A 27,592-nucleotide genomic window follows, 5' to 3' on the forward strand; every position below is an offset into this window, starting at 1 on the left:
CCAGAGTCTGGTATATTAGGTGTTAAGGGAGGTAAAAATCCAAAAATATCGTGGAAAGCAAATCAGCTGTGTTCATAATTATTTAACTTTTTCTGATGTTGAAAGATCTTTATTTTATTCACTTATTTATATGTGGTGCTGAGAATCAAGCCCAGTGCCTCACACATGCTAGGCAAGTACTCTACCACTGAGCCACAACCCCAGCCTCCTATTCATATTTAAATTAAACCTGCCACATACCTTAGATAATTAAAGTATGCTGAATGCATAAAATATTGGTCAACAGTCATGAAAAATAATAAAACTCCACTCACTCTATACAAGAAAACTTTTAAGTCATAAAACATCTCATTTGCAAAGCTTACACATCAGGCATTGGATATTCATTTATTTAACAAATACGTATGGGGCAGCTAATATGTTAGGCACATATGGAGTTTAGTTTGCCTAGTCAAAACATCTGAAAGGAATAATATTTATCATATTAACTCCTTCTTCCTCCTCCTCCATTAAATGGAAAAGAGAGTATCCTAGGTGTATAGACACCAATCCTTAGACTAAACTGAAAGAAGAATTAAGTGGAGATGGTGCATGAACTAAATAGGGTCATGCGAAGAAAACGGCATAGCAACTGGGTTAGGCAGTGTACATGGTGAATATGTGGAAGAAGCCAGAAGAGACAGAAGAAGCTGAGAGACAGACAGATGAGAGAAGGTGGACTCTTAAGAAACAGAACATAGCCTTGGTTCCTGACTAGCCAGTCTAGGCCTCAACTTCAGCTGCCTTTTTTTCCTAACCTTGGATTATCAATAACTATTTTACAATTTGTTCCTTCTTTACAATATTATTACCCTTTATCCAAATAAGACTGAGTAGTTTTCTTTATATATCTTTAGACAGACTCAACTTCACTGTATATATTCCAAAGACAAATATTCATATATTCAAGGTTTCAAATTTTTTAATTTATTTTTAAAGGCAGTAATAAAAAGTTTAATATGCTGAGAGTTATAATTATACAATGTGCTCAGTAACAATTTTGACAGATTGACTTTAATGCACTGAACATGAACTTGAGTTTCTTTAATTACTCACATTCCCACGTTCAGTTCCTCAACTGATTATTCCCTAAAAACACCTTGGCTGGTGACTTAGGTATACAAACCATATAGAGGAAAATGTAGATAATGGTGCCACCCAACCAAGTGTCCGTGAAGATAATCCATGAAGATAAGGGTGAGACTTTTGTTCATATCAAGTAGGGAACATCAAAATACCATTCTCCTTGGGAGAGAGTTGAACCTGAATTTGAAGAAAAAAATAAAGGCTGGGTCCAATTACAAAATATAAAACCCTATGAAATCATAAAGAAGTGAGAAAATATAATATACTCATCAAACTAGAATAAAAATATAAAAATGTATATTTGTATAGAACACAAAAAATAAAAATATGCCAATATAAAGACTTAATATAGGGAGGGTGGCAGTGGGGAAGAGAAGAATAAAGGATCTTTGGATGGTGTAGAGGAAAATGGGGGGGGGAGGGGGGGGGGGACGGAAAGAGTAGAATGAAACAGACAGTATTACCCTATGTAAATGTATGATTACATGAATGGTGTGAATCTACAATGTGTACAACCACAGAAATGAAGTTGTACCCCATTTGTGTACAATGAATCAAAATGCAGTCTGTAAAAATAAAAAAAATTTAATTAAAAAAGACAATATAAAATAATTTCAAAAAAATTAAGGAATACTAGTATTTTATTTGTCCTACTAGAATTAAAAAATCACAAAACAATTATCAAACCTGTGTTAAAAAAATTTTTAAATGATTATAACAGCACAACTTTTTTTTTCACTTCTCTTAACCACAACACACTAAAACTAGAAAGTAAACCTAACCACCTAGAAATTATAACATTAAATATTTCTAGAGTTGAAAACAAAACTCAAAACTTTAGAATCTCAAATCAGTCATGGTGTTGCACACCTGTAATGCCAGTTACTCAGGAAGTTGAGATAGAGGGATAAAATTTCAAGGCCAACCTGGGCAACTTGGCAAGTCTCTATCCCAAAATAAAAATTTTTAAAACAGCAGGGGATGTAGTTCATTGGGGTAGAGTCCTCCTGGTTTCAATCCCAGTACTGTTTAAAAAAAAAAAAAAAAAAGGAAAGAAAAGAGTGGAGAACTGACATATTCAAGGATAAAAGAAAATATAGGAGGGCTGGGGATGCAGCTCAGTTGGTAGAGCACTTGCCTTGCAAGCACAAGGCCCTGGGTTCAATCCCCAGCACCACAAAAAAAAAAAAAAAAAAATCAGAAAATCAGAAAATATGGGAGTCTTATCAGGCTAGTTCATTCAACAGAGAGCTACATAATACAATATTTTGTGATAAAATCTGAACCACTAGCAGGGTACCTGAAGTACCAGCTAATTGGGAGGCTGAAGACGGACCACTGCTTAAGGCCAGAAGTTTGAGATCCAACCTGGGCAACAGTATTACGTTCATAATTTATTTAAGTATACAGAATATGAAAGGGTTTATAGTTTACTTGGCTAGAACAAAGGGATGAATATTTGTACTTGCCCTAGGAGAAATTCAATGCAATTCTTATGCTTCTCTGTATGTTGCCTTTTAAGTTGCAAGATGATATTGTATTCTGCTTAGCTCATAAAAAAGTGATGGACTAACTACAAGATCCTGGGACATTCAGAAAACTATAAAAGAACAAAAATTAAAACAAAAAAAAAATTAAAATGCTATTTTAAAAAATTATTTACTTATTTCTTTATTTATTTTTGGTGGTGCTGGGGACTGAACCCAGGGCCTTGTGCATGCTGGGCAAGCACAGAAACAAATGAGCTACATTCCTAACCCCATGATCCTGTTTTAAAACAAAATAAGAACAAAACTGAACCATCCCATTTTGCTATTTTATTAAAAAAATATATTTGGACTGATCCCCTATTGGTATTTATGAATGTAAAAATGTTTGCTTTTATGGAACAAAGAAGATAATTATCATCTATCTGTTTTTCTTCTCTTTCATTTTTTTTTTTTTTTTTTCTCCCCAGTACTGGGGATTGAACCCCAGAACTTTATGTAATGTTAGACAAGTGCTCTACAACTGAGCCACATCCCCAGGTCTGGACTCATTTTCATCACCCGTCAATATACATAATCTTGTTTGGTGCATATTTTTTTGTTCTTGCAAGAACGAAAACAGTATGATTCATTCAAGTGTGAAGAATACAAATGGAACTCCAGCAGGGGAGAGGGAACCCTATAGCAGGTTGTCCATTTTATGTGTATTTTGTTTAAAGACACAGTATTTAACAAATATTATGATTCATTAACATTGGACTCACTCCTCCCAGAAATATAACTCATGCCCAAAGTTATAAAAAAAAGTTATTTAATGCATGCATTTTCTCTGTAAAACACATCACAGTGTTCTTCCACCTAGGGATAGAAGACAGCACATCAGCAAAATGCATGTGGGCCATTTTAAACAGAAAAATCACAAAAAGAAGCCACAAAAACGAGAAACATGGGGTATAAATAAACTGCTTTTGAAAAAGATACTTGCTTATAGCACAGGAGCTAAAACAAGAAAGCAGAGCATTGTTCAACCCCCAACCAGAAACCTCTGTTGGGCAACAATAGGTGTTGGCGAGGATGTGGGGAAAAAGGTACACTCATACGTTGCTGGTGGGACTGCAAATTAGTGCAGCCACTCTGGAAAGCAGTGTGGAGATTCCTTAGAAAACTTGGAATGGACCTACCATTTGACCCAGCTATCCCACTCCTCAGCCTATACCCAAAGGACTTAAAATCAGCACACTACAGAGATACAGCCACATCAATGTTCATAGCTGCTCAGTTCACAATAGCCAGACTGTGGAACCAACCTAGATGCCCTTCAATTGATGAGTGGATAAAGAAACTGTGGTATATATATACAATGGAATATTACTCAGCTATAAAGAATAATAAAATTATGGAATTTGCAGGCAAATGGATGAAATTGGAGAATATCATGTTAAGTGAGATAAGCCAATCTCAAAAATCCAAAAGAGGAATGATCTCACTGATAAGCGGATGATATCTCTTAATGGGGGGTGGGAGTGGGACAAGAATGGAGGAAGGAGGGACTGTACAGAGGGAAAAGAGAAGTGGGAGGGGTGGGGGGAAGGAAAAAAATAATGGAATGAATCAAACATCATTACTCTGTAAATTTATGAATATGCAAATGGTATGCTGTTACTCCATGTACAAACAGAAACAACATGTATCCCATTTGTTTACAATAAAAATAAATTAAAAAAAAAAAAAGAAACCTCTGTTGGGTACTCAAAACTTTTCCCTCTTCCAAGCATATCCATGAATGGTCAAAGTATCATGAGTATTGATTTGAGGCTTAAAAATAAATTTGAGCAAGTAGACAGATGAGCAAATCCAGAACCCACAAATAATGGGGTTCAATAATCAATTTTATAAGAAGCCTGGTATGCTGGTGCACGCCTGTAATCTCAGTGACTTAGGAGGCTGAGGCAGGAGGATTGCAAGTTTGAGGTTAGCAACTAAATGAGACCTTGCCTCAAAACACAGCTGAGGATGTAGCTCAGTGGTAGAATCCTTGTCTACCATATGCCAGGCCCTGTGTTCAATCCCCAGTAATACACACACACAATCTTGAAAATATTTAAAAAGAGTAAACATAAACATCTGAAATAATTGGAAAAATAAACACATAGAGAAAAAAAATTAACATAGCTCTTAAACACAAGAAACAAAATACTGACCCTCAAAATAAGATAAATCTTAAAATCATAAATACTATGAGATGACCAATTTCAACTATTAGATTAACAAAGATAGGGAAGCTGAGGCAGAAGGATTGCAAGTTCAAGGCCAGCCTCAGCAATTTAGTAAGGCCCTAAGCAATGTAGTAAGACTCTGGAAATAAAAAATAAAAAAGGCTAGGGATGTAGTTCAGTGGTAAATCACCCTTGGGTTAAATCCTAGGTGTCAAAAAAAATTTAAAAATTAAAAATAAAAATGAAAACAGACTGACAAAGATCCAAAGGTTTGGTAAACTATTGGCTAGATTGTGGGAAACAGGAACTCTCAATGTTGGTGGAAATATAAACTAATACAACCTCTACTGAGAGTAATTTGTCAAAAATTTATTAAAATTCTGAATGCATATCCTTTTCAACCCAGCAGTTCTACTTCTAGATAATGTTAAAGCTGTATTCATTTCTACAAAAAGAACTATATAAAAAGAATATTGACTAAAGTATTAAATATTAAATGACTGGAAACCACTTCAGCTCTTTTTTTCATTCTACACCCTCAGTCTCAACTTAAACTTTCATCCACAAAAACTTGATTAAATACTATATACATCTCCATATAAAACACCCTGCACTGTTTAAAAGAATAAGACAGTTTTACATAGTGATATGGAGGGCTCTCTCAGATATATTGAGGAAAAAGCACTTACCTATTAAAGAATACTGTATGAATTACCTATAAAAATAAAAAAGTTAAAGTTTAAAGGGAGAGTAATATTATCTCATACTAGATTTATTTTAATTACATATTTTAAAAACTTTAAGTTTTTTTAAAAAAACTTATCTTGTGACACAAATTTAAAAAACACTATGGAAAATCTCCCTTATTTCCCCGTGTCTTCTACTTCTCCAGAGGTAATTGAGTACTGCCCTGGCATAATTAATGTACATACACACAAACATAAATATATATTTATGAAAAATAGATTAACATAATATACAAGTTCTGCCTCAATTTTTTCACTTAAATATAGATCTTTCTATCAGACTTTTTAGCAAAGCAACAATATTACTTCTTAAAAAACAATTTAAAAGGATAACAAATCTAACAAAAACAAATTGAAAGAATAAACTGAATAATGTTCAAAGAATAGATTCAAACTATTTTAGAACTTTTATAAACAAGAACTGAGAGACTACTTAAAATAATGCAGGTGAAGACTACAGTAATTAGTTAAATGTGCAGAATGAAGACATTATTAACTGTTCTTTTTAGAGAAGCAATATGACAACCTTATGTTTAGAATTACTTAGAATCTAGGAACCCATATACAAAATTAATGAATATACAAAATCACTTCTATGAAACAAAAGAGCTGAAGAGATTTCCTTTTTTCTTTTTGATCTGGGGATTGAACCCAGGGTACCCTACCACTGAACTACATCTCCAGTCCCTTTCATTTTCTATTTAGACAGGGTCTTGTAAATTTGCCAAGGCTGGCCTTGAAACTATGATCTCCAGCCTCAGCCTTCAGAGCTGCTAGGACTATAGGCATATGCCATTGTACCCAGACCAAAATAGATTATAGCTATGTAGAAATGTGTATCAGTAATCCCAAACTTTTATATCTAAACCTTATGTACTTGGGAATTATATAGTATCATCAGGTAGTACATTTGCTTTAACCACAACAAACTCATCTTTCAGGAAACATGAAACAAATGAAATTTGTTCTATTCTTCAGGGGTATGTAGCTCGATGTAGAGTACTTGCCTAGCATGTGCAATGCCCTGGGTTCCATTCCCAGCATCAGACGGAAGGAAAAAAAAAAAAAAAAAGGAGGAGGAGGAGGCAGGGGAGGAGGAGGAAGAAAAAAAAGAGAAGGAAGGAAGGAAATTGTTCTAAAATGGGAAAAGTGATAATGAATTGGGTCATCCAGCCAAATACTCATGAAAAAAAAAAATGATGAAACATTTGTTAAAACCAACTAGAAAGGGAGTAGATGGAGGTGCACTTGTCTTCTCACTACAGATTACAAAACTAGGCATACAACATATACCATTATATACCATGATTTGCAGGTACTAGGTAACGTGGTGCAGGGCTGTTGAGAAAGAGAAACCTTTGCCATGGACTTTGAATTCACCCTTTCTGCCTGACTATGGTCCCCAGGCTGCTGCCTGGAAATGGAGTCTGAGATTGCTGATATTCCTGAATAGAAGCCAGGTCTTCAGTTCAGGTCCTGGACTAAGGCAGAATCTGAGCAAGCAGGGTGTAGAGGGTAGAAGCTTGAAGAGAAAGTGCTGCAGAAATTTTGGAAGGTTTTCACTTAGAGCCTTGCCCAATTCTAAATTGTATGTGTATAGGACATGTCTCTACAGAACCTGGCAAAACCAGTTGCTAGGGAGCCAGGTGCACTGTAGCTGGTGCAGCAGCCAGGGAACCACCACCAGCCAGAAAGGATCTATGCAAAGTCCATGCCAAAGGTTTCTCTTTCTCAAACATAAGGAGCCAGGTGTATTGCAAGTTCAAAGCCATCCTTAGCAAGGCTCTATCTCAAAATAAAAACAAAATTCTAAAAAGGGCTGGGGATGTGCTCAGAGGTTAAGTGCCCCTGGGCTCGCTCCCCAGTACCAAAAAAACAAAACAAAACAAACAAACAAACAAACAAACAAAAAAAGCAGTTGCTGGGGAGCTGACTGCTGGAGAGTTTAGAGTTCCATGATCTACTGTGTGGTCCAGTGCAACTCACTTTACCTCTGTGAATCTGTTTTCTCATCTGTAAAATGGGATAATAGCATCTAATTTGATGAATATTATAAAGATTAAACAAAATAAGTAAGTACAGCATACAGAAATCAAAGTATGGCTAATATGATTACTCATAAAGGTAAGAAATTTTTCATGTGGTAGTTTCCAGTTTCCTTTACAATAAAACCCAAATCTACTAAAATATACCTAAAAGTCTATTGAAACCAAGATTTATAAGATAAGGTTTTATTTGTTCTCAACTAGAAATCTTTATTGAAATGTAAAGGCTCATTAACGCTTAGGTATACTGCTTCACATTTGTCATTTTTTACTCAGTAACCAAGAACTTTTATTTAAAACAGAATATAGTCCAACCCTAAATCAAATGCCATTTTTAAAGGACAATTTTTGCACTACAATCATATGAAAAGATTAAGACTACAAGAATCAGGAATGCTTTACAAAAAGCTTTTCCGAATATATTACTTAATATCCTTAAAATATGCTACATAAGATGGGTGCAGTGGCACACACCTGTAATCCCAGTTACTCAGGAAAGTGAGACAGAAGAATCACAACTTTAAGGCCAGCCTGGGCAACTTAGAACACCTTGTCTCAAAAGTTTTAAAGAGGGCTGGAGGGTAGCTCAGTGGCAGAGAGAAGGACAAACCAACAAACAAGAAAAAGAATAACATATGCTACATGCATTTAAAAAATTGTGTAAGAGTGCATACTGTATAGTTCCATTAAATGAAGTTCTAAAACTTTCAATTTTTTGCTCACAGAAATCAGAATAGCTGGGGACAGGTAAGTGTGAATGGCGAGAAAGATGCACAAAGGAATGTTCTGGGTTGAGGTTCTTTGTCAATACTAATTCAGCTTTATACAAATCTGCACGTTTTATCATATAAATATTATATCTCAAAAAAAGTACAGGAGCTGGGATTGGTGGCACACACCTGTAATCCCAGCAGCTCAGGAGACTGAGGCAGGAGAATCTCATGTTCAAAGTCAGCCTCAGCAACTTAGCAAGTCCCTAAGCAACTCAGTGAGATCCTGTCTCTAAATAAAATACAAAAAACAGCTGGGGATATGGCTCAGTGATTGAATGCCCATGGGTTCAATCCCCAGTACAAAACAAAACAAAACAAAAAAAGTACTGGAAAATAAATGAGTGTTTTCTTCAATTCTCTTAATTCTCTTGAAGGCCATTTTCCACACAAAAAAATTACTTAATGCCCAATACTTAGTAATATAACTAAATACTGAATGTCTTCTGTTTGCTGTTTATAAAACATGGGCTTCTCAGTAGCAGGAGTTGCTCTTCTTAACTTTCAGAATCTCATTTCTGAACTGAATATATTGTTTTTCCATTTGCCAGGAGCTTCAAGTACCACAAGACTTAAGTTCATATAAACAAAACATTAACCCTGTGGTTTCTTTCTGCTAAGAGTAACCATGCAGAAAAGCTAAACTTAACAACATCACTCAGATAAAGTAATTTCTGGATGGATCCCTTGAGATAGGGCACTTCTGCATATCTCTTCTGAATGTAGGTATTGCCATAATAGCTGCTTTGATTTTATTATTAGGACTACTAGACATGTAGTATGGTTGATGGCTTTGTTTTTTGTCTGTACTTATGGGGGAAGCTGCTTCATTATATTTAAGTATTATTTTAAAATAACCTTAGGTCAAACAGTATTATGATTAACTCAACTTTCAAAATCATTCACCTAACAAAGGATTTGTCAGAAGAAATATCAGTTAGGTGCAGTGGTGCACACTTGCAATCCCAGCAACTTGGAAGACTGAGGCAGGAGGATTTAAGTGTGAAGCCAGCCTCAGCAACTTAGCAAGACCCTAAGCAATTCGTGAGACCCTATCTCAAAATTAATAATAATAATTTTAAAAAAATGGTATGGGGCTGTAGCTCAATGATTAAGTGCCCCAGGGCTTAAAAAAAAAAAAAAAAAAAAAAGGATAAATATCTTTAATCTAGCAAGAAACAGAACAAATGCCCAACTTCTTCATAATGAATAAAAGACTGATCTGAAAACAATTCTGAAATTTCTCTTTTATTTACCATTTTCTCTTTTTTGACATTCCTTCTAGACTAGGCTCAAAACCTCTTCTGATTTCAAATATTGCCAGATATTGTAGATACAGTGAATAGGATATAGCTTTCCACAAAGGAAAGGTACATATATGATCAAGAAAGTCTATGTGGAAAGCTATGTAATTTAAAAAATATATTAGAAAACTGATTCAAAGAGGGAGAATTACATGGATGAGGACTAGCGGGTAAGATGGCTGGGTGGCATTAGAAATAGAGATTCAAGCCAGATGCACACCTTTAATCTGAGGAACAACAGAGGCTGAGGCAGAGAGAATCATGAGTTTGAGGATAGCCTCAGTAATTTAGCAAGCACCTGTCTCAAAATAAAAAGTAAAATGGGCTGGGGGATGTAACATAGTGATAGAAGTTTAATTAAAAGAAAAAAATGGTATAGAGATACATTTGAACTATCTTATGCCTCTAAACACACTATGACCTGAAACTTCTGGCTTTGTACATTTACATGGAATGGTCTAACTCATTTCATACCCTGCCTACTTTTTCTATTTACCCTTTCAGATTTTGTTGATAACCCAGGTAAAGAACTTCAACTGAGGTTGTGGCTTAGTGGTGGAGTGCTTGCCTAGGTGTGAGGCACTGGTTTGAGTCTCAGCACCACATGTATAAAAAGTCCACTGACAACTAAAAAAAAATTAAAAAAAAAAAAGAACTTCAATTGAATTAAGACAACTTTAAACAAAAAAGGGTTAGTTACTTTTTATAAATTTCTTTTGTTGTTTTGCAGTGCTGGCAATGCACATTTAAATATTATTTATATTATTTTAAAAGTACTCCTCCTAATTTTTGTCCCCAAGAAAGGATAACAGATTGAGTTGGTATAGTATATTCTTGGTTATCAAAAATACTCATGTAGCTTCGGGATTTTGAATTGGTGAATATGATGTATGGAAAAGCATGATACACACTATGACCTCAATCACACAAAATAGGATATCATATATGTATACACACAACCTAGAGGGACACGTCCAACTAAGCTGTTTGTGACTGGATGACTTTGTTCTTTGCTTGTGTTTTTATTTTTCCTATAATGTGCACATTAACTTTTAAAAAATAAATGCTATTTTAGAAACAAACAAAAAAATCACTCCTCCTAAGACTACATCTCATATTCTGAAAAACTGAAAATATGATTTTCAAAAATTTGAATTTCAGAGAAACATGAAAATCTCTACCAAGAATCTTGCCAGATAGTGTAGATACAGTGAAGAACAGGATACACCCACAATCTCTTACCAATGATTGCAAAACAAAAAAGTTTACCCTAAGACTATGACAAAATAGAATCAAATTACTACATATATCAAGGTGTTTACTGTAATGCTATTCAGACTGGCAAAATCTACTGCACTAAAGGAATAGTGGCATACTAAGTAGGTAAAGACATACAAAATGTGACTTATGGCAGACAGACACACATGCACATGTGTGGGCAAAATGCTGTGATGACATCCATTTCAAAATGTGTGCAAAAAGTATAAAAGAGAGCTCAGTGATAGAGCATTTGCAGAGCATGACTGAAGCCCTAGTTTGATCCTCAGTACCACAAAAACAAAACCAAAAAAATAACCGAAATAACCCAGAAAGTGTACAGTAATGTGCAAAAAAAGGAATACAATGATATACACAGCTAATTTTTGCTGATTTTTAAAAATTAAATATATTTATTACATACTTTTAAACATACAAAAAATAGGAAAATAGTACAGTGAATATCCATATACACACCAGTTAGATTTTTGCCATGTATGTTTCATACACAAACACACTTGGTGAAACCACTTAAAAATATTTTAGAGTCACTATAACATTTCATTCCTGAATGCTTCAGTGCACTAATTAAAAGACATCACTCTATGAACAAGTTTTATCACAGCTGACAAAATCAGAAATGATCTAATATTTAAAATCCAATCCATATTCAAATTTTCCTCAGTGCCCCCAACTCAAGGTTTTTACAAATGGCTTTTCAAGCCAGAGTCTGTTCAAGGCTGTTACACTGGGGCCTGGAGACACAGATCAGTGGTACAGTGGGTGCTTAGCTGGCACCAGAAAAGAACTCACATTACATTAGTCTGTTATATCTCTTAAGTAACTTTTAATCAAGAATAGTTGCCCAATCCCTCTCTTTTCTTTCCTGATATTTTGAAGAAATGAGACCAGTTATCGTCTATAACATTTCATATTCTAAACCTGTTTAACAGCTTCTTTATCAATATCTTTGAACTTGTTGCTCTATCCCCAATATTTCCTGCAAATAGGAAATTAGACCTAAAAGCCTGATTAGATTTCAGTTAAACTTTCTTGACAAAAAAACTTCACAGGTAATGCAGTACACTTTATAACTGCATCACAAATTAAAAAGCTGCCTGGCTGTTTGACCACTGTCCGTCATGAAAAGTGTCACCAAATCCTGAGGATTTTTTTTTTTTTTTTTTGTAAATTATGTTTTGTCTACATGACCAACCAGCAAGTGTTTGGTGAAATGACATTCCGACCAAGATAATTCTAGTGGGGATGTAGATCAAATTTTATCTAATAGTTTTGGCATCAAAATATCTGTAACTTTTCAATTTTTTAAATTTCAATTTTTTAAGATATTCAAAAAACATCGGTTTTCCACAAATCATAAAATTTATACAAAAGATTCACTTTTATATTGATGGCAGACTTACTCCTTAATTGAAATGTGAGCACCTCCCTTCTTTTTGATTTTGTCTGAAACCCTGTAATAAAAGCAAAATAAAGGAAGTTAAAAGAACAGCATACACATTTTATTTGTATTTACTTATACTTTATACAGATGTTAAGAAAGAGTATCATTTTATTAATTTTAGTTAACAAAATATCATAAAGTAAGTTTATTGGCTTCCAACATGTTTTTAAAGTGATTGATTCCAAAGTAAAATATTAAGTTTAAAACATTTTTTTTAAACTAAGGTCAGTTATGTTCCTAAGCTCCCTTACACTTTTTGTTAAATAAAAGGTACAGTGACCTAAAATGACTTGTATCACACCCATTTATTAAAATAAAACTGGGATGTAGGTGTAGGTCCTGGGCTTAGAAAATAGCATCACAAAAAAAATTTAAATTAAATTAAAATAAAAGCATTAAAAACTAGCACTCAATAAAAATGTAAAAGATAAAAACAAAACACAACCAAAAAAATCAATACTTATATTTATTGTTTCTCCTGGTCAGACCTAGCCCAAATGTCTTAGCTACCCTTCTTTCTTGCTTTCAATGCATTTTATCTTTCCTAAGTGTGCACCACTTAGATGCTTTCTACTTCATTACCAACGTATACCTATGAGGCCAGAAGGTCCATTGAAACTGACTTTTTACTAATGAGAACAGGTTAGAAACCATTTTATGTTTTTCCAATAACATTACTCTTTTGAGATAGGGTCTCACTAAATTGCCGAAGCTGATCCTCCTGCCTCAGCCTCCTAAATTGCTGGGATTACAGATATATGCCACTACACCTGGCTAAAATAGGCATTTTCAAAGTGCACAGGTAACAATGCATATGGAAATAAGAATTTTGGAAAGTCAGTTGGCAGAATCAAAAACTAGAGCTAGAGCCAGGCACGGTGGCAAACGCCTGTAATCCCAGCTATTCAGGAGGCTGAGGCAGTAGAATTGTGAGTTCAAAGCCAGTCTCAGCAACTAAGCAAGGCCCTAAGCAACTTCCAAGACTCTGTCTCTAAATAAAATACAAAAAAGGGCTGGGGATGTGGCTTAGTGGTTAAGTGCCCCTGGCTTCAATCCCCGGTACAGCACACTGCCCCCCCACCAAAAAAATAAAAAGCTGGATGTGGTGGCACAAGTTTATAATTCCAGCAACTCAGGCAGGAGAATCACAAGTTCATGTCCAGCCTTAGTGAGATCCTGTTTGGAAAAAAAACAAAACAAAACCAAAAAAAAAGGGTTGGGGGTGTAGTTCAGTGGTAGAGTACTCCTGGGTTCAATTCCCAGTTCTTTGACCTGAAAATAACACTTCTAGACATCATAAGGAAATAATACACAAGACACTTAATTAATAAAAATGGTTACTATCAGAATAAAAAGTTGCTGGGGCTGGGGATATAGCTCAGTTGGTAGAGTGCTTGCCTTGCAAGCACAAGGCCCTGGGTTCAATCCCCAGTACCACACCTGACCCCCAAAAAAAGTTGTTAATGTTCAACAACTGAGAAACTATGAACTTATTCTGAAACAAGTTTATCATAAACCATGCACTGTTCTATATTCTACAGAGATCCAATGTTACAAGACAGACAAGGTCCCTGTTGTTGTGGACCTTACATTCCACTGGAAAATGACAAACAAATAAGCATGAAAAATTATAACAGGGAGTGAATGATAAATACAACTTAGAAATGTAAGAGGGCTAAAATGATAAGAGAATTTCCACACTGGGCAGGGAAGGTGAAATTTAAGTTGATATCTGAATCATATCAAGACAGACAAGTGAATCTGGGTAGTTTTCAGACCAAAGAATAGAGTGCAAAGACCTGAATTTCTGTTTTTACTACAGTGTTAGTGGAGTAAGTAAGAGAGAGCATGGAATCAGATGTGAGTAAAGAAGCTGGGAAGATACACATATTATACTCTGCAAACCAGTGTGAAAGGTTTGGCTTTTAACCTAAGTGTGACTAAAAGCTATTGGAGGGTCTCAAAGGAGTAGCTATGATATACTTTATATTTTAAAATATAAATGGATTTGTCAGGGTGAGAGATGAGATTTTAGAAGCAAATAGAGTTGATGATATCTGACAATTCAGAATATAGTTATTTACACCCAACAATAAAAAGACAAACCTTACCCAAGTAAGAAATCAGGCAAAGAATTTGAACAGAAATTTCTCTAAGAAGATATATAGCCAAATAAATATAAGACAAGATGTTCAACATCATTCAATTAGGAAATGCAAATCAAAATAAGGGATCATCTCCTACCCACTACAGTGGCTATAATCAAACACAGAGACGATAAGAAGTGTTGAAGAGGATAAAAAGAAATAGTTCTTGGAGCTGAGGTTGTGCTTAGTGGTAGAGCACTTGCTCTCCCATTAAAAAAACAAAACTAAATGAACAGAATAAAGGTACTGTGTCCACCTACAAATAAAAAATATTAAAAAAAAGAAAGAAATAATTCTTTCCCTTTTCATGAGTTATTCCTATGAAATATAAAATGGTGCAGGAACTTTGAAAAAATTTGGCAGTTTCTCAGAAAGTTGAACATAGAGTTTTCATGAGTCAACAATTACATTTGTAAGTATACCCAAAGAACTGAAAATAGGTTCAAAAAATTTTACAAATTTTCACCACAGTATTATTCAGAGTAGCTCCAAAAAGAAAGTAACTCAAATGCCCGTCAATTGATGAATCGTAATATATACATGTATATAATGGATTGTTCAGCTATAAAAAGGAATAAACTATTGGTATATGCTACGACATGGATGAACCTTGAAAACACTGTGTTAAATAAAATAAGTCATACACAAAAGACCATATGTAGTATAATTCTGTATATAGGACATATTCAAAACAGACAAATCAGTGGAGACAGAAAGCTTAGTGGCTGCTAGGGTTGGGAAAAATGAGTACAGGGCTTGTTTTTGGGGTGGTGAAAATGTTCTAGAATTGATTATACTGACACAGTTGATTTACAGTTAATATATTAAAAACCTAAAGTTTTGATTTATATATTTTAGAAGAGGGAGCTATATGTCATGAAGATTATATCTAAATAAGACTTTTATTAGAAAAAAGATAAGAAAATATTCACAGCAACACAATTGTTAATAGCCTCAAATTGGAAACAAGCTTGGAAGACACATATTATACTCTGCAAACCAGGGTAAAAGGCTTAAACATAAATATTCATCAGTGCTAGAATGAATTGACAGACTATAATATGTTCATTCAATGAAATGTAACGTAGCTACAACCACACATAATAATGTAGATTCATCTCACAAACAAAACACTGAACAAAAAAAGCCCAGCCAGCCAGGACTGGGTGTAGCTCAAGAGTACAGTGCTTGGCTAGCATGTGCAAGGCCCAAGGTTTGGCATCTAGCACTGCAAAAAAAAAAAAAAAAAAGAAAGAGAAAAATCTGTTTCCCCATTCCCTAAAATTCATTTTATTTCAAATCAAAGCAGAAAAGCTACTAAGATTGAAAAATAATTTAAGGGGAAATATTGGAGAATGATACTAGTCAAATTATATTGTTAAATTGTGTGAATGTATACGTAACAACAAATCCCATCATTATGTATAATTATAATGCACCAATAAAAAAAAAAATGGAGAGAAAAATAATTGAGCCCAGCCTAGTGGCACACGCCTATGACCCCAGTGACCTGGAGGCCTGAGGAGGGAGGATCATAAGTTTGAGGCCTGCCTGGTCAACAGAGCAAGACCCTGTCTTCCAAAAAAAGAAAGAAAGAAAAATAAATGCTTGTCTGTTACTTACCATATAATAGCCAGTATGATAGCCACTCATATACCAAGAGATTAACATGCTTCCCAAAGCATCAGCATCATCAAGAGAATCTGGACATATGGGAGGTGGTGGGGGAATTATCTGGAAAGGGAAAAAGATTTATCTTAAATTCAGCAAACAAAAACGAGAAGTCTGGAGATCTGTTTTATACAGCGAATGCTGGATATTAATTGTATCTCTCCAACATCTCATGACATCTCTTATTTAAGTTTTTTTGTTTTTGAATCTAGTATCGGAGAAAGTCTACCAGTAATAAAAAGACCAACAAAATTAAATTTAACAAAGATCGAAAGATATTAGTGATTATCCAAGTATATCTACAAGGTAGAAAAAAACATCCTATATAAGGTGTGAATAAGTCCTTTCTTTTCCTTTTTGGTGGTGCTCCACCACTGAGTTATACCTACAATCCTAAGTCCTTTTGTCCTTTTTTGGAGGTACTAGAGATTGAAACCAGGGATGCTTTACTACTGAGATATTACCCTGGTCATTTTTTTTTTTTCAATATGTGTTTAGTTACAGATGGACACAGTATCTTTATTTATTTTTATGTGGTGCTGAGGATCAAACCCAGTGCTTCACACATGCAAAGTAAGTGCTCCACCACTGAGCTACAACCCCAATTCCCACCCCCCTTTTAAAAATTTTTTATTTTGAGACAGGTTTCACTAAGTTACCCAGACTGTGCTTGAGCTTTCCATTTGGGGCCTCAGCCTGCTGTGTATCAGGGGGAAGGTGTGGAGGACCTTTTTAATAGGAGCTACCTCCCATAGAAAGATACCAACTTTAGCCAGGGAAGAAAAGGCAATATATAGTTCAGAGCTGGGGCTCTAAGAGCACTGTCTGGGTAACAGAAGGACATTCAAAACAAAAAACTGAGGTTTAATTCAATATTTTTCCCATTATTAATGTGGCCCAATGGATGATCTAAGATGATAATTTCTCCCCTATATTCTGCTAAAATCCAAACTATATATGAAAGCAAAGTTTAATGTGAATTCTTTTGTACTTACTGGTGGTCCAGAAGGAAATGGAGGTAGCCAACATGATAAGAAGTGGGGTGGTGGAGGTGGTGGAGGACCACTGAATTTTAGACCTGGCTATAAAGAATATTTCAAAGGAAAATTAGTTTACTAATTTCAATGAAAGGAAAGAATTCAAACCCAAAAGAAAAATAAATTACCAAGAATAATGTTGTATCATACATATCAAAAAGATTTAAATGGAATTTCATGTACTAAATCCCAGAATCAAAGAGACTCGTAAGTCAAATAACAACCTCTAGATTTTTCTCATTTCTTTTCTAGGTAAACATTTAGGAAACAAAATCAAAGTAAGGAAGATTTGTAATTACCTAATAAATCAACAGTGCATTTAGCAAGCTATTTCAATCATAAAAGATTATATACTCTCCTCTACTTTTATTAACATTATATAATCTTTTTATGAAAGTCCTGTCATACATGCTTAGAGCAGAGCACATACTGAGAAAGCCAGCAAACCTCTCACCTAACAAAAATCAGTCCCAAGACCAAAGATGCATAATTTAAGAGCTTTGATCATTTTAGACTTAAGAAGCTCTAATAATTCTCAATTAAAAAAGCTACCACAAAAAATCTTAAGGAAAATCTTGATTTTTAAATTATTATCTGAATACCCACACTCTCCAAGGAAGAAATCACTGCTTTACACAAAGAACTCGATAGAGACATACACTTGTGTTCTATAACTACCCAGCCTACAATAAAACTTTTTTTGTGTGATGCTGGGGATTAAATCTGGGTGCTCTGCCACTGAGTTACATACATCATCCTAGCCCCTTTTATTTTGTTTTTTAAATTCCGAGACAGGGTCTTGGCTAAGTTGCCCAGGCTGGCCTTGAACTTGTGATTTTCCTGCCACCACCTCCCGAGTCCCTGAGATTACAGGCATGTGATACTACACCTGGCATAAAAATAATGTTCATTTAAAATGATTAGTTGGGCTGGGGAGATAGCTCAGTCAGTAGAGTGCTTGCCTTGTAAGCACAAGGCCGAGGGTTCAATCCCCAGCACAAAAAAAAAAAAAAAAAAAAAAAAAAAGGGGAAAGAAAACAAATAAATAAATAAAATGATTAGTGACTGCCAGGCTCAGTAGTGTATGGCTGTAAATCGCAATGATTTGGGAGGCTAAGGCAGAAGAATTTCAAGTTTGAAGCCAGCCTTAACAAGTTAGCAAGAGCTGAAGGAACCTAAGGAGACTCTGTCTCAAAATAAAAAACGAAAAATGAAAAGGGCTGAGGATGTAGCTCAGTGGTAAAAATGCCCTGGGTTCAATCCCCAGTACCAAAAAAAAAAACCAACAATGAAAAAAACCCAGTTATAACTGAAAGAGCCACAAATCAAAATAGTAAAAATCCACAAAAAAATTTGGGAGTTCCTCAGGAATCTATGTAAGATATAAAAACTGTACTCTTTTCCTCCTCAAATATCTGATATGGGTGACATGTGGAACTATAGCATATCATGGAGATGATGACACCATATTATTATTATATTTCACATATAATAATATGTATTATATCTTCTAACTTAAAGTGACTAAAATATTAGTCTAATACCTACTACTTCACACAAGTAGTTTGGTAAGTCTTTCGATATAAACCATTTTGCATCATTATCCTATTTTCTTTTCAAAGAATTCTCACACGTGTATTTATAACATCTAAAGAGAGTTATCAGACGGTAGAACGAGACAGATATTATTACCCTACGTACGTGTATGAAAAAAATATTAAAAAATAAATAGAGTTATCAAAGTTTCATAGGGAAGCACTCAATGGAGGAGTTAAATGTACCAATATAAATTATTTCTGGAAACCTTTTCTGGGCAATAGGTTTACCTTTCCTGGTCCCAATCCTGACCCTGGCATTGGGGGTGGTGGAGGGAGAAAAGAGTCCCATGGAGTTGCTTTTGACTTGATGTTATTTGATTTATTTCCAGGAGACCTAGAGGAGTTTTCACTTTCATCTGTTGAAACTTGACTTTCATTTTCATTCTTTAAAAAGAAAAAAAAAAATTGTGTTATAAAGGTGTCATTAAGAAAAATGACACCGATAGTCCCAGCTACTTGGGAGGCTGGTACAGGAGGATTACCTAAGCTCAGGTGATCAGCATGGGCAGCACAGGGAGGCCCAATGTCAAAAAATAAATAAATAAAAGAGAGAAAAAGAAAGAAAAATGCAATGTTTCAGTGGATCAAACTGATAACTTGGTATGTAGTTATTGCTTTTTGTATGTAGTTATCTTTTTGTTTTGTAAAGAATGGGGTCTAGCTACATTGCCCAGGTAGGTGTTGCACCTGGATGTTGCACCTGGACTTAAGTGATCATCCAGTCTCAGCTTCCTGAGTAGCTGACATTACAGGCATGTACCACCACACCCAGCTCAGGAATTAAAATATTTTGTATCCTTACCTCCTGAGCATTCTGTTCTATATTATTAGCTACTTCAGAGGTTGGGGAAAGCAGATCAGACAGATTTTGCTCCTCTCTATTTCCATATCCAGTGTAAATCACAATACAGGTTTCTCTCTTAAAATCAACTGAAGCAATGGTAGCTGGGTAAATACAGCCATCTTCTGACCAAATGGCAGAACACTTGTCACCAACTTTCCACTACAAATCAAAGACACACACACAAACACGCACACGATTATTTCTTGAAAGAAAGTAAACTGCAATCTTATTTAGATGGGGTGGGATGACAGGTAAAAGAGTCTCTAATCAACTGGTTTGGAAGAGTCTCTAATCATCTAGCGGTCATTCACAAGAATGATCTAGTGAAAAAGGTTTAGGACCAAAACCATGCAAATCTGAATTCCAGCCTTCACGTTTATATAATCATGGACAAGGTTCTTAAACGCTTTGAGTATTCTTTTCGCCATCTATACAATGGCTATAATATAGTCTATCTCCATGCTGATGTGAAGAGAAGCAGGGAAGTATATAAAATGCCCAGCACTCAGCACTCTGTGCCTGCCGCAGAGCCAAGTTAAATCTCTTCTTCTTTGGTAAAGATGAATAGAGGTTGATTAACGAGGTATCTTCCAAGTCAACTGTTTTTAATTAACAGAAATGACTTTAACCCAGAATTTTTGTCTCTCTGGAATTAAAGACTTTAGTGTTTTTGAAATAAAGAAAAAAGATACCCATCTCTCAGCTTAAGAAATAAACACTGCTGGTTCAGTATAAGACCCTCAGATACTCCTCTCAAATAACCTCATCTTCTTTCCTCCACTCTATCCACAAAATAAACCTTGTCCTGATCTTAGTATTTGTCAATCCTATCTAATATTCCCTACACTTTTATTATTGACACTTATGTTCCTAAACAGTAGGAAGTTTAAATAGTTGTTTTAAAAGTTGCAAGATCACATGTCAATAGAAAACACTGTACTAATTAATCATTTAAGTTAAAGGACACTATTTAATAAGGACAATAACAAGAAATCCTTTGAAGTTAAATTTCAAAGTTTTAAAACAACCTGTTTCAAGGGAGTTGTAGCATTCTTCTTCTGGCTTTTATTCTTCTTAACAGGTTTTCGCCTAGGTGTGCTCTTTGGTTTATCTGAAGTTTCACAAATGTCACCATTCTTTAGAGCATGCTATGAAAATAGGAATAAAAATGTATACATTATAGAGTGATACATTTTTTTTTTTTTTTAATTTCAGGTGTCAATAGGCCTTTATTTTATTGGTATATTTACATGTGGTGCTGAGTCTTGAACCCAGGGTCCCACACATGCCAGGCAAGTGCTCTACCGCTGAGCCACGGCCCCAGCCCGAGTGATACATTTTTTAAAAGTCAAGTATAACTCAGTTACCACTATAAGCTAGTTTCAAGGCCCCATCACCTCAGAAAGCCTACACTCCTTTTCATCATCTCACAAACTATAGGAACTGCCCATGAAGGTGGTGTCCATCTGAATAACAGCTCTAAAGACTCCCATAATCAAGTCTTCATGCTCTCAGACTCTGTAACAGTAGACAGTTGCTATTACAGTTGATCACCTCTTCCTTCTGGATATTCATAATTTAGATGACACAAAAATGTAAGGCCCCAATGCTTTAGTTATTTTTCTGACCAAGTCTTACACATTCCCAAAAGGAGTGGGCCATCCTTCTTTACCTGTTCAAAGTAATCTATTCCCATTAGTTCAATTACAACCTTTACAGAAACAGACTTCCAAAGCTACTATCCAGCTCTGAATTTTCTTAGTTCAACCCAACATTTTTAGTTATCAATTTCATATCTTCACACTCAAAGTGTGAATAAACCTAAACTACCTTTTCCCCAACCAGCTATTTTCCTACTTTATTCAGACTACTTCACCCTGCAATATTACCAACCCTATCCCACACTAAGTCCCAATCTGTATTTTACAGAACTTTCTTTGTAACTCTTCCTAAGTCAACTTCTAGTTTCAGTGGATAATAGAAGGCATAAAAAAATCTAGAATTTGGATGCAAAGATGACATAGGGCCTGATCCTTATCTCATGCTAAAAGTGTAATTATGGAAAGAAGTAGACTCTCTCTGCCTGGTGCTCTGCAAAAATGTAGGTTCTGTGTGCTCTTCCTAACCTGGATGATGGACAACCAACCAATACTTGGTGCTCAGTAAGACCAAATATTCTGAACAGTGGAGAAAGTAAAGATGTTAAACTATATAAATTTCTTATTTCAGCCACACAACCAGACTTTACCTCCTGAGAAATATGTATAATCCTACCATCAGGAACACTTGACACCCAACTCATGGGAGTTGGAAGGATTAATTTAATTGGGACTAGGGGTGTCTCTCAGTGGTAGAGTGCTTGCCTAGCAGGTACCAAGCCCTAGATTTAATCCCCAATACTGAGGGGGAAAAAACAAAAACAAAAAAAAAAAACCCACTAACCACTATCACCACCAAAAAAACCCAAACCCAAAATACCAAAATATGTAAAGCACTTAAAACAGTACACAGAACTTTGTCACACTAGATAGGTATTTATTATTATATTGTACTGCTATTTTTATCATAATTATTTAACTAAGAGCTTATTAAATGTTTAAAATTATAATTCAGACTGTCCTTTTCCTACTTATCTGAACTAGAGAACATTTTCCTTTTTCTTTCTTTTCTTCCCTCCTTTTTTTTTCTTTTCCTTTTCTTTCTTTTTTTTTTTTTGGCAGTTCTAGGGATAAAATCCAGGAGTGCTATACCCACTGAGCTTACACCCCAGCCTTTATATTTCTTATTTTGAGACAGGGTCTCAGTAAGGTTGCTTAGGCTATCCTTGAACTGGGATCTTCCTGCCTCAATCTCCTACCATGCCTGGCTAAATTAGAGGATTCTAAAAGTTTGATATGATATAAAAGGAACAAATATCGAAAATATTATTGAATTGCTTTTGCAAAAGGAATGACATGTAGATAAGCTATCAACTTCCAAAGGAAGATATTATCTGATTTAACTTACCCATATTTATTTATTTATTTTATTGTATTGGGAACTGAACCCAGGGTGGCTCTATCACTGAGCTACAACCCCAGTCCTACCTTAAATTTTTTTGAGTCAGGCATGGTGGCGCATGCCTGTAATCCCAGCAGAGTTCAGGAGAAATTTGAGTTCAAAGCCAGCCTCAGCAACAATGAGGTGACTAAGCAATTCAGTGGGACCCTGGTTTCTAAATAAATACACCATAGGGCTAGGAATGTGGCTCAGTGGTCGAGTGCCCCTGAGTTCAATCCTAGTACCCCTGCCCCCCCCCCAAAAAATATTTGAGACAGGGTATTGCTAATTGCCGAGGCTGGCCTTGAACCTACCTCAGGCTGAGTCAGTGGGATTGCAGGCATGCTCACCACACCTGGCTAACCCATATTATATCTGAGCTTCAAAATGAAACAAGGGCTGGGGATATGGCTCAGCTGGTAGAGATGCCTGCCTCGCAAGCACAAGGCCCTGGGTTCAATCCCCAGCACCACCAAAAATAAATAAATAATAATAATAATATGTACTTCAATGTCTTGCTGTGTATTTTTCTCAAATGAGTAACATGAAGAAATAGGGTACCTGTTCCCTATTTCTTATACTTTACCTTAAAAGGAAGCCACAGCTTTATCATAAGCTTTTATCAATGCTGTATCATCCCAAATGTCAGAATCATCACTCTGGGAAGGGAAAGGAATAGAAATAATTTATGTCAGATACACTTTTTCTAAAATGTATGTTAGTACCAAGAGCCATCTTAATCCAGACATAATCAAGCATATATGAAGAACTCTCAAATCTTAGCAAAAAGAAAACAATCCAATATAAGAAAAGGCAAAAGACCTGAACTGAAGGAGATATGTACATAGCAGATAAGCACATGAAATAAAGATCAACATCATTAGTCATTAGGAAAATACTGATTAAAACCCTCAGACGCTACTATATACTTATTACCACATCTAAAATTAAGAAGACCAACCATACCAAATGTTTGCAAGGATAAGGAAGAAATGGAACGTTTATATGCTGAAAGAATATAAAATGGTACAAACATTTTGAAGAGTTGTGACAACTCTAAAAACTAAAATAATCTACCCCATATCCAGAAGAAAATGAAAGCATTTTTTCCTAAAATTAATAAACACCAATATTCAGGGGAAATCTGTAACAGCCTCAACCTGGAAACAACCCAAATGTTCATGAACAAGTGAATGGAAGAAGTACAATATACACACTACAGTGGGAATACTACTCAGCAATAAAATAAGATAAACTGACATATACAAAATGATGAAGTCAAAACAGCTATGTTGAATAAAAGAAGCCAGACAAAAAAGATACTGGAAGATTTCACGTTTATAAAATTCTAACAAATTCAGACTAATCTGTGGTGACAGAAAGTGGATCAGTGAGAGGAAAAAAAGAAGATCAGTGGTTGTCTGAGGATAAAAGAAAAGGAGGAATGGGAGGGGAGCATCATAAAGGGGGAATCCAATTGCCCCAAGGTCACCATGCTATAAGGAAATCCAAACCAGCCTACACATTTGAGACCAAATGGAGAAATCCTGGGACTACATGAAGAGATGCTCTGCTCCTCCCTAGCTGCTTAGTCCCCAGCTACTGTAGCTGCAACTACAGGTATGCTAGCACACGAGAGCACTGAACAAGAACTGCCTAGCAAATTCCTGACCCACAGAAACCCTGAGTGGTTAAAACAAAACAAATCATTATTGTTGATAAGCCACTAAGTTTTGAGTGATTTGTTACATAGCAATAGTAGCCAGAGGACTGGTAACCCCCAGCAGCTCAGGTTTCTCAAGTTATTCCTCGTGTCCTGCCATCTTTTTCTATCACTTCTCAACTCCTGGAACAGCAACTGTGCTCTCTTGAGCAATCAGTTAAACCTCCAATCTTTAACCTCTTTTCTAAACATTCCTATCATCTTGCTCTAACTAAAATCTGCCTTTCCCTGAGGATGCCACTTCCCTTGCAGTCATCTCAAATGGCACATATGTTCTCTCCATACTCTTCATAGCACTATACCAGAAGTGGGGGAGAATCTTCCTTGTTCCTTACTTTCATTTCCAGATCATTCTCCTTCCTATCTCTAAAAATTCCCAATCAGTTGGGCGCAATTGCACATGTCTGTAATCCCAGTGACTTAGGAGGCTGAGGCAGAATCACAAGTTCAAGGCCACTCTCAGCAACTCAGTGGAGGACCTGTCTCAAAGTAAAAAAATTTTTTTAAAAAGGGCTAGGGATGTAGCTCAAGTGGTAAAGCAACCTCAGGGTTCAATCCCCAGTACCCCACCCTCAAAAAATTCTGTCAGTCTCCACTGTCATATTATCTTCAAATTGCAGTCATCTACAACTTACTAAGTCGCTTTTCCTCCTTCTTAAAGTTTACATTCGGGCATTCTAACACTAGTATTTCATTAATTTGTGGTGATTTAAATACCGAAGTAAATTATCCTTCCAATACCCTAATCCTGTGAGTCTTTAAACTCCTCTACCAACAATGTTGGGACATCCTCGAACTCAGCTAGCTTTTATAGTCTTTTTTATTGTGAATGGTAACTACAACCCTGTGAATAAATTCAATTTCAAGAACCCCACATTCTAATACCATCCTCTAAGATCTGCAATTTATTACTTCTAGGAGCCTGATGATAATAATCATTCCACTTCCCTGAGACTGGCAAGCCTCACATTTTTTAACTGTCTCTCAGTATTTTTTTTTTTAAGTTGTCAATGGATGTTTATTTATTTATTTATCATTCATGGTGCTAAGAATTTAATCCAGCACCTCACATATGCCAGGCAAGTGCTTTTCTACTAAGCCACAACCCAGCCCCTCTCAGTATCTTAATGTCCTCACTTCCTTTTCTAGCCAGCCTAAATTCTATGGTCAACACTAATATAACTCATATGTACCCCTCTCTCTCTTTTTTTTTTTTTTTGTATTGCTTGGTATGAACTCAGGGCCTCATTCACCTAGGTAAACACTCAAACACTGAGTGAGCCCTCCCCTCACTTTTTCCTACCTACTTGGCAAAATTAAAATACTGTTAATTTCATCTCTTGGTTTATTCTGTGCCTTCCTCACACACGTGAACTTAGCTGGAGAAAAACAGCTAAGTCTGGTTTCCCCTGACTCATGACCCCAATCTCAAGTAGGCTTTATGTTGCTTAGCCACATTTACACTAAATTTTCCTCCTCCAACACTAATCCCCTCTCCTAGAGACCTACTTCCTACCTCTTCTCATCTCAATTCTTCAACACCCCCTCCCCATCCTCCCACCTAGCTGATGACCTTGCCTCTTTCTCTAAAAGAAAGGCAAGAAGAATCAAGAGAACTTTCACAATCTCCTGTCACCATGTCTGCCCCTTCACAGATCTGTATCCCAAATAACTATATAAATTGTCAATGCTTCTAAGGAAAGTTTAAACTCATCTCTCTTACCTACTTTACCTATTGCTCCAGAATTCTATTCTCTTCCAGAATAAATAATTTTTCCAACTTTGCTGAATCTTTCCTATCATAACCCATAAAGAAACTGAAGTGTGTTGCTTCCATCTTAAAAACAAACAAAAACCACAATTTTAAACCTTTACTTCACACCCCCTCTATCTATTGCCTATTTTATTGCAATAAAATTCCTTGAAATATTTGTCTTTTCCCATTCTCAATTTCAATCAGATTTCACTCCCACCATGTCATGCCCAAGACCGAGCTATGGGATCTTCCCTAGATAGATTTGCTCTACTTGGAGCCTTCCCTCTTCCCCATCTCAGTAAACAGCAACTTTGCTTTTGACTGCTCAGGGCAATTTCAACGTTATCCTTGACTTTCTTCTCTAAAACGTTCTTATCGAATCCACCTGCAAAACCTGGTCCCTCTGATTACAAAGAATACCTAGAACCCAAATCCTTTAGTTTAAATCCACTGCTAACACGCCGATCTAGGTCTGGATCGTTTGAATAGACTCCTACCAGGTTTCCCTGCTTCACTCTGACCCTGTCCCCCGATCCCCACTCGGGTCAGGAAAAGGTAGATACATCAAGATGCAGTATGGCCTCGCCTCAAAGCCATCAAGCCCACCAGGATGCGCAAGGAAGGGGCCTGCGGAGGGACTTCGCCAAGAAATAGGGGAGGGGAAAGACTGTAGAGAAGCCGGTGGACCACAGCACCAGTGAACAAACTGGTTAGACCCCGCCCGGAGACCAAGGCTACCGCACGCCCTGGGCGCGCGTATCGAGGTCGCGCGGACCGTGACCTCACCTGGCTGTTGCCGCGCCGGAACAGCACCGAGTCTTCCTGCTCTGGGACGCCGCTGCTACCGCCACCTGGGCCCATCGCCATGGCGAGCCTTCTGGAGGATGCGCGGCGTGGGGCGCAGACCCAAGAGCGACGACTTCCGCCGCGAGGGCTTCTGGGACCGGAAGAGCACCGTGACCCAGAGGGCGGTCTGGAGGGCTTTCAAGCTGCCTTTGAGTTACCGCCCTCGCAGCTTGGTGGCGCGGGGTTTTCTCTCCTAAGTCTTTTCTCTCTTAACCTTTTGGTTTTGCTTTGTTGTACTTTTGTAAAGTGATTCCATCAGGGTTTTTTTTTTTTTTTTTTTAATTTTATTTTTTGTACCAGAGATTGAACCAAGGGGCACTTAACCACTAAGCCTCATCCCCAGGTCCTTTTTTTATTTAGCGACAGGGGTCAAGCTAAGTTACTTAGGGCCTCACTGAGCTGCTGAGGCTGACCGCTCCCGGCCAGGGCTTTTTTGTTTTGCTGTGTTTTAAACAATAAACTCTCAGAAAATGTTAGTGGAAGATAGTTAAGAAAATAAGGGTAAGCAGCCTAGCG

General features: G+C 36.3%; 1 protein-coding gene across 1 annotated transcript; it reads right to left on the minus strand.

Moving 5' to 3' along the window:
* Nucleotides 1-943: 943 nt before the first annotated feature.
* LOC306663193 (survival motor neuron protein-like) lies at nucleotides 944-27,149 on the minus strand. Its single transcript, XM_079143602.1, is given in 11 exon segments — nucleotides 944-1,302; nucleotides 5,518-5,543; nucleotides 12,375-12,425; nucleotides 16,186-16,296; nucleotides 17,229-17,315; nucleotides 19,097-19,252; nucleotides 19,671-19,871; nucleotides 20,741-20,860; nucleotides 23,338-23,343; nucleotides 23,345-23,410; nucleotides 27,017-27,149. Coding segments are annotated over 9 exon segments (876 nt in total). The 5' UTR covers nucleotides 27,098-27,149; the 3' UTR covers nucleotides 944-1,302; nucleotides 5,518-5,543; nucleotides 12,375-12,377.
* Nucleotides 27,150-27,592: the final 443 nt, after the last annotated feature.

Source organism: Sciurus vulgaris (genome assembly GCF_902686455.1).
Source record: "Sciurus vulgaris genome assembly, chromosome: 6".
NCBI lineage: Eukaryota > Metazoa > Chordata > Mammalia > Rodentia > Sciuridae > Sciurus > Sciurus vulgaris.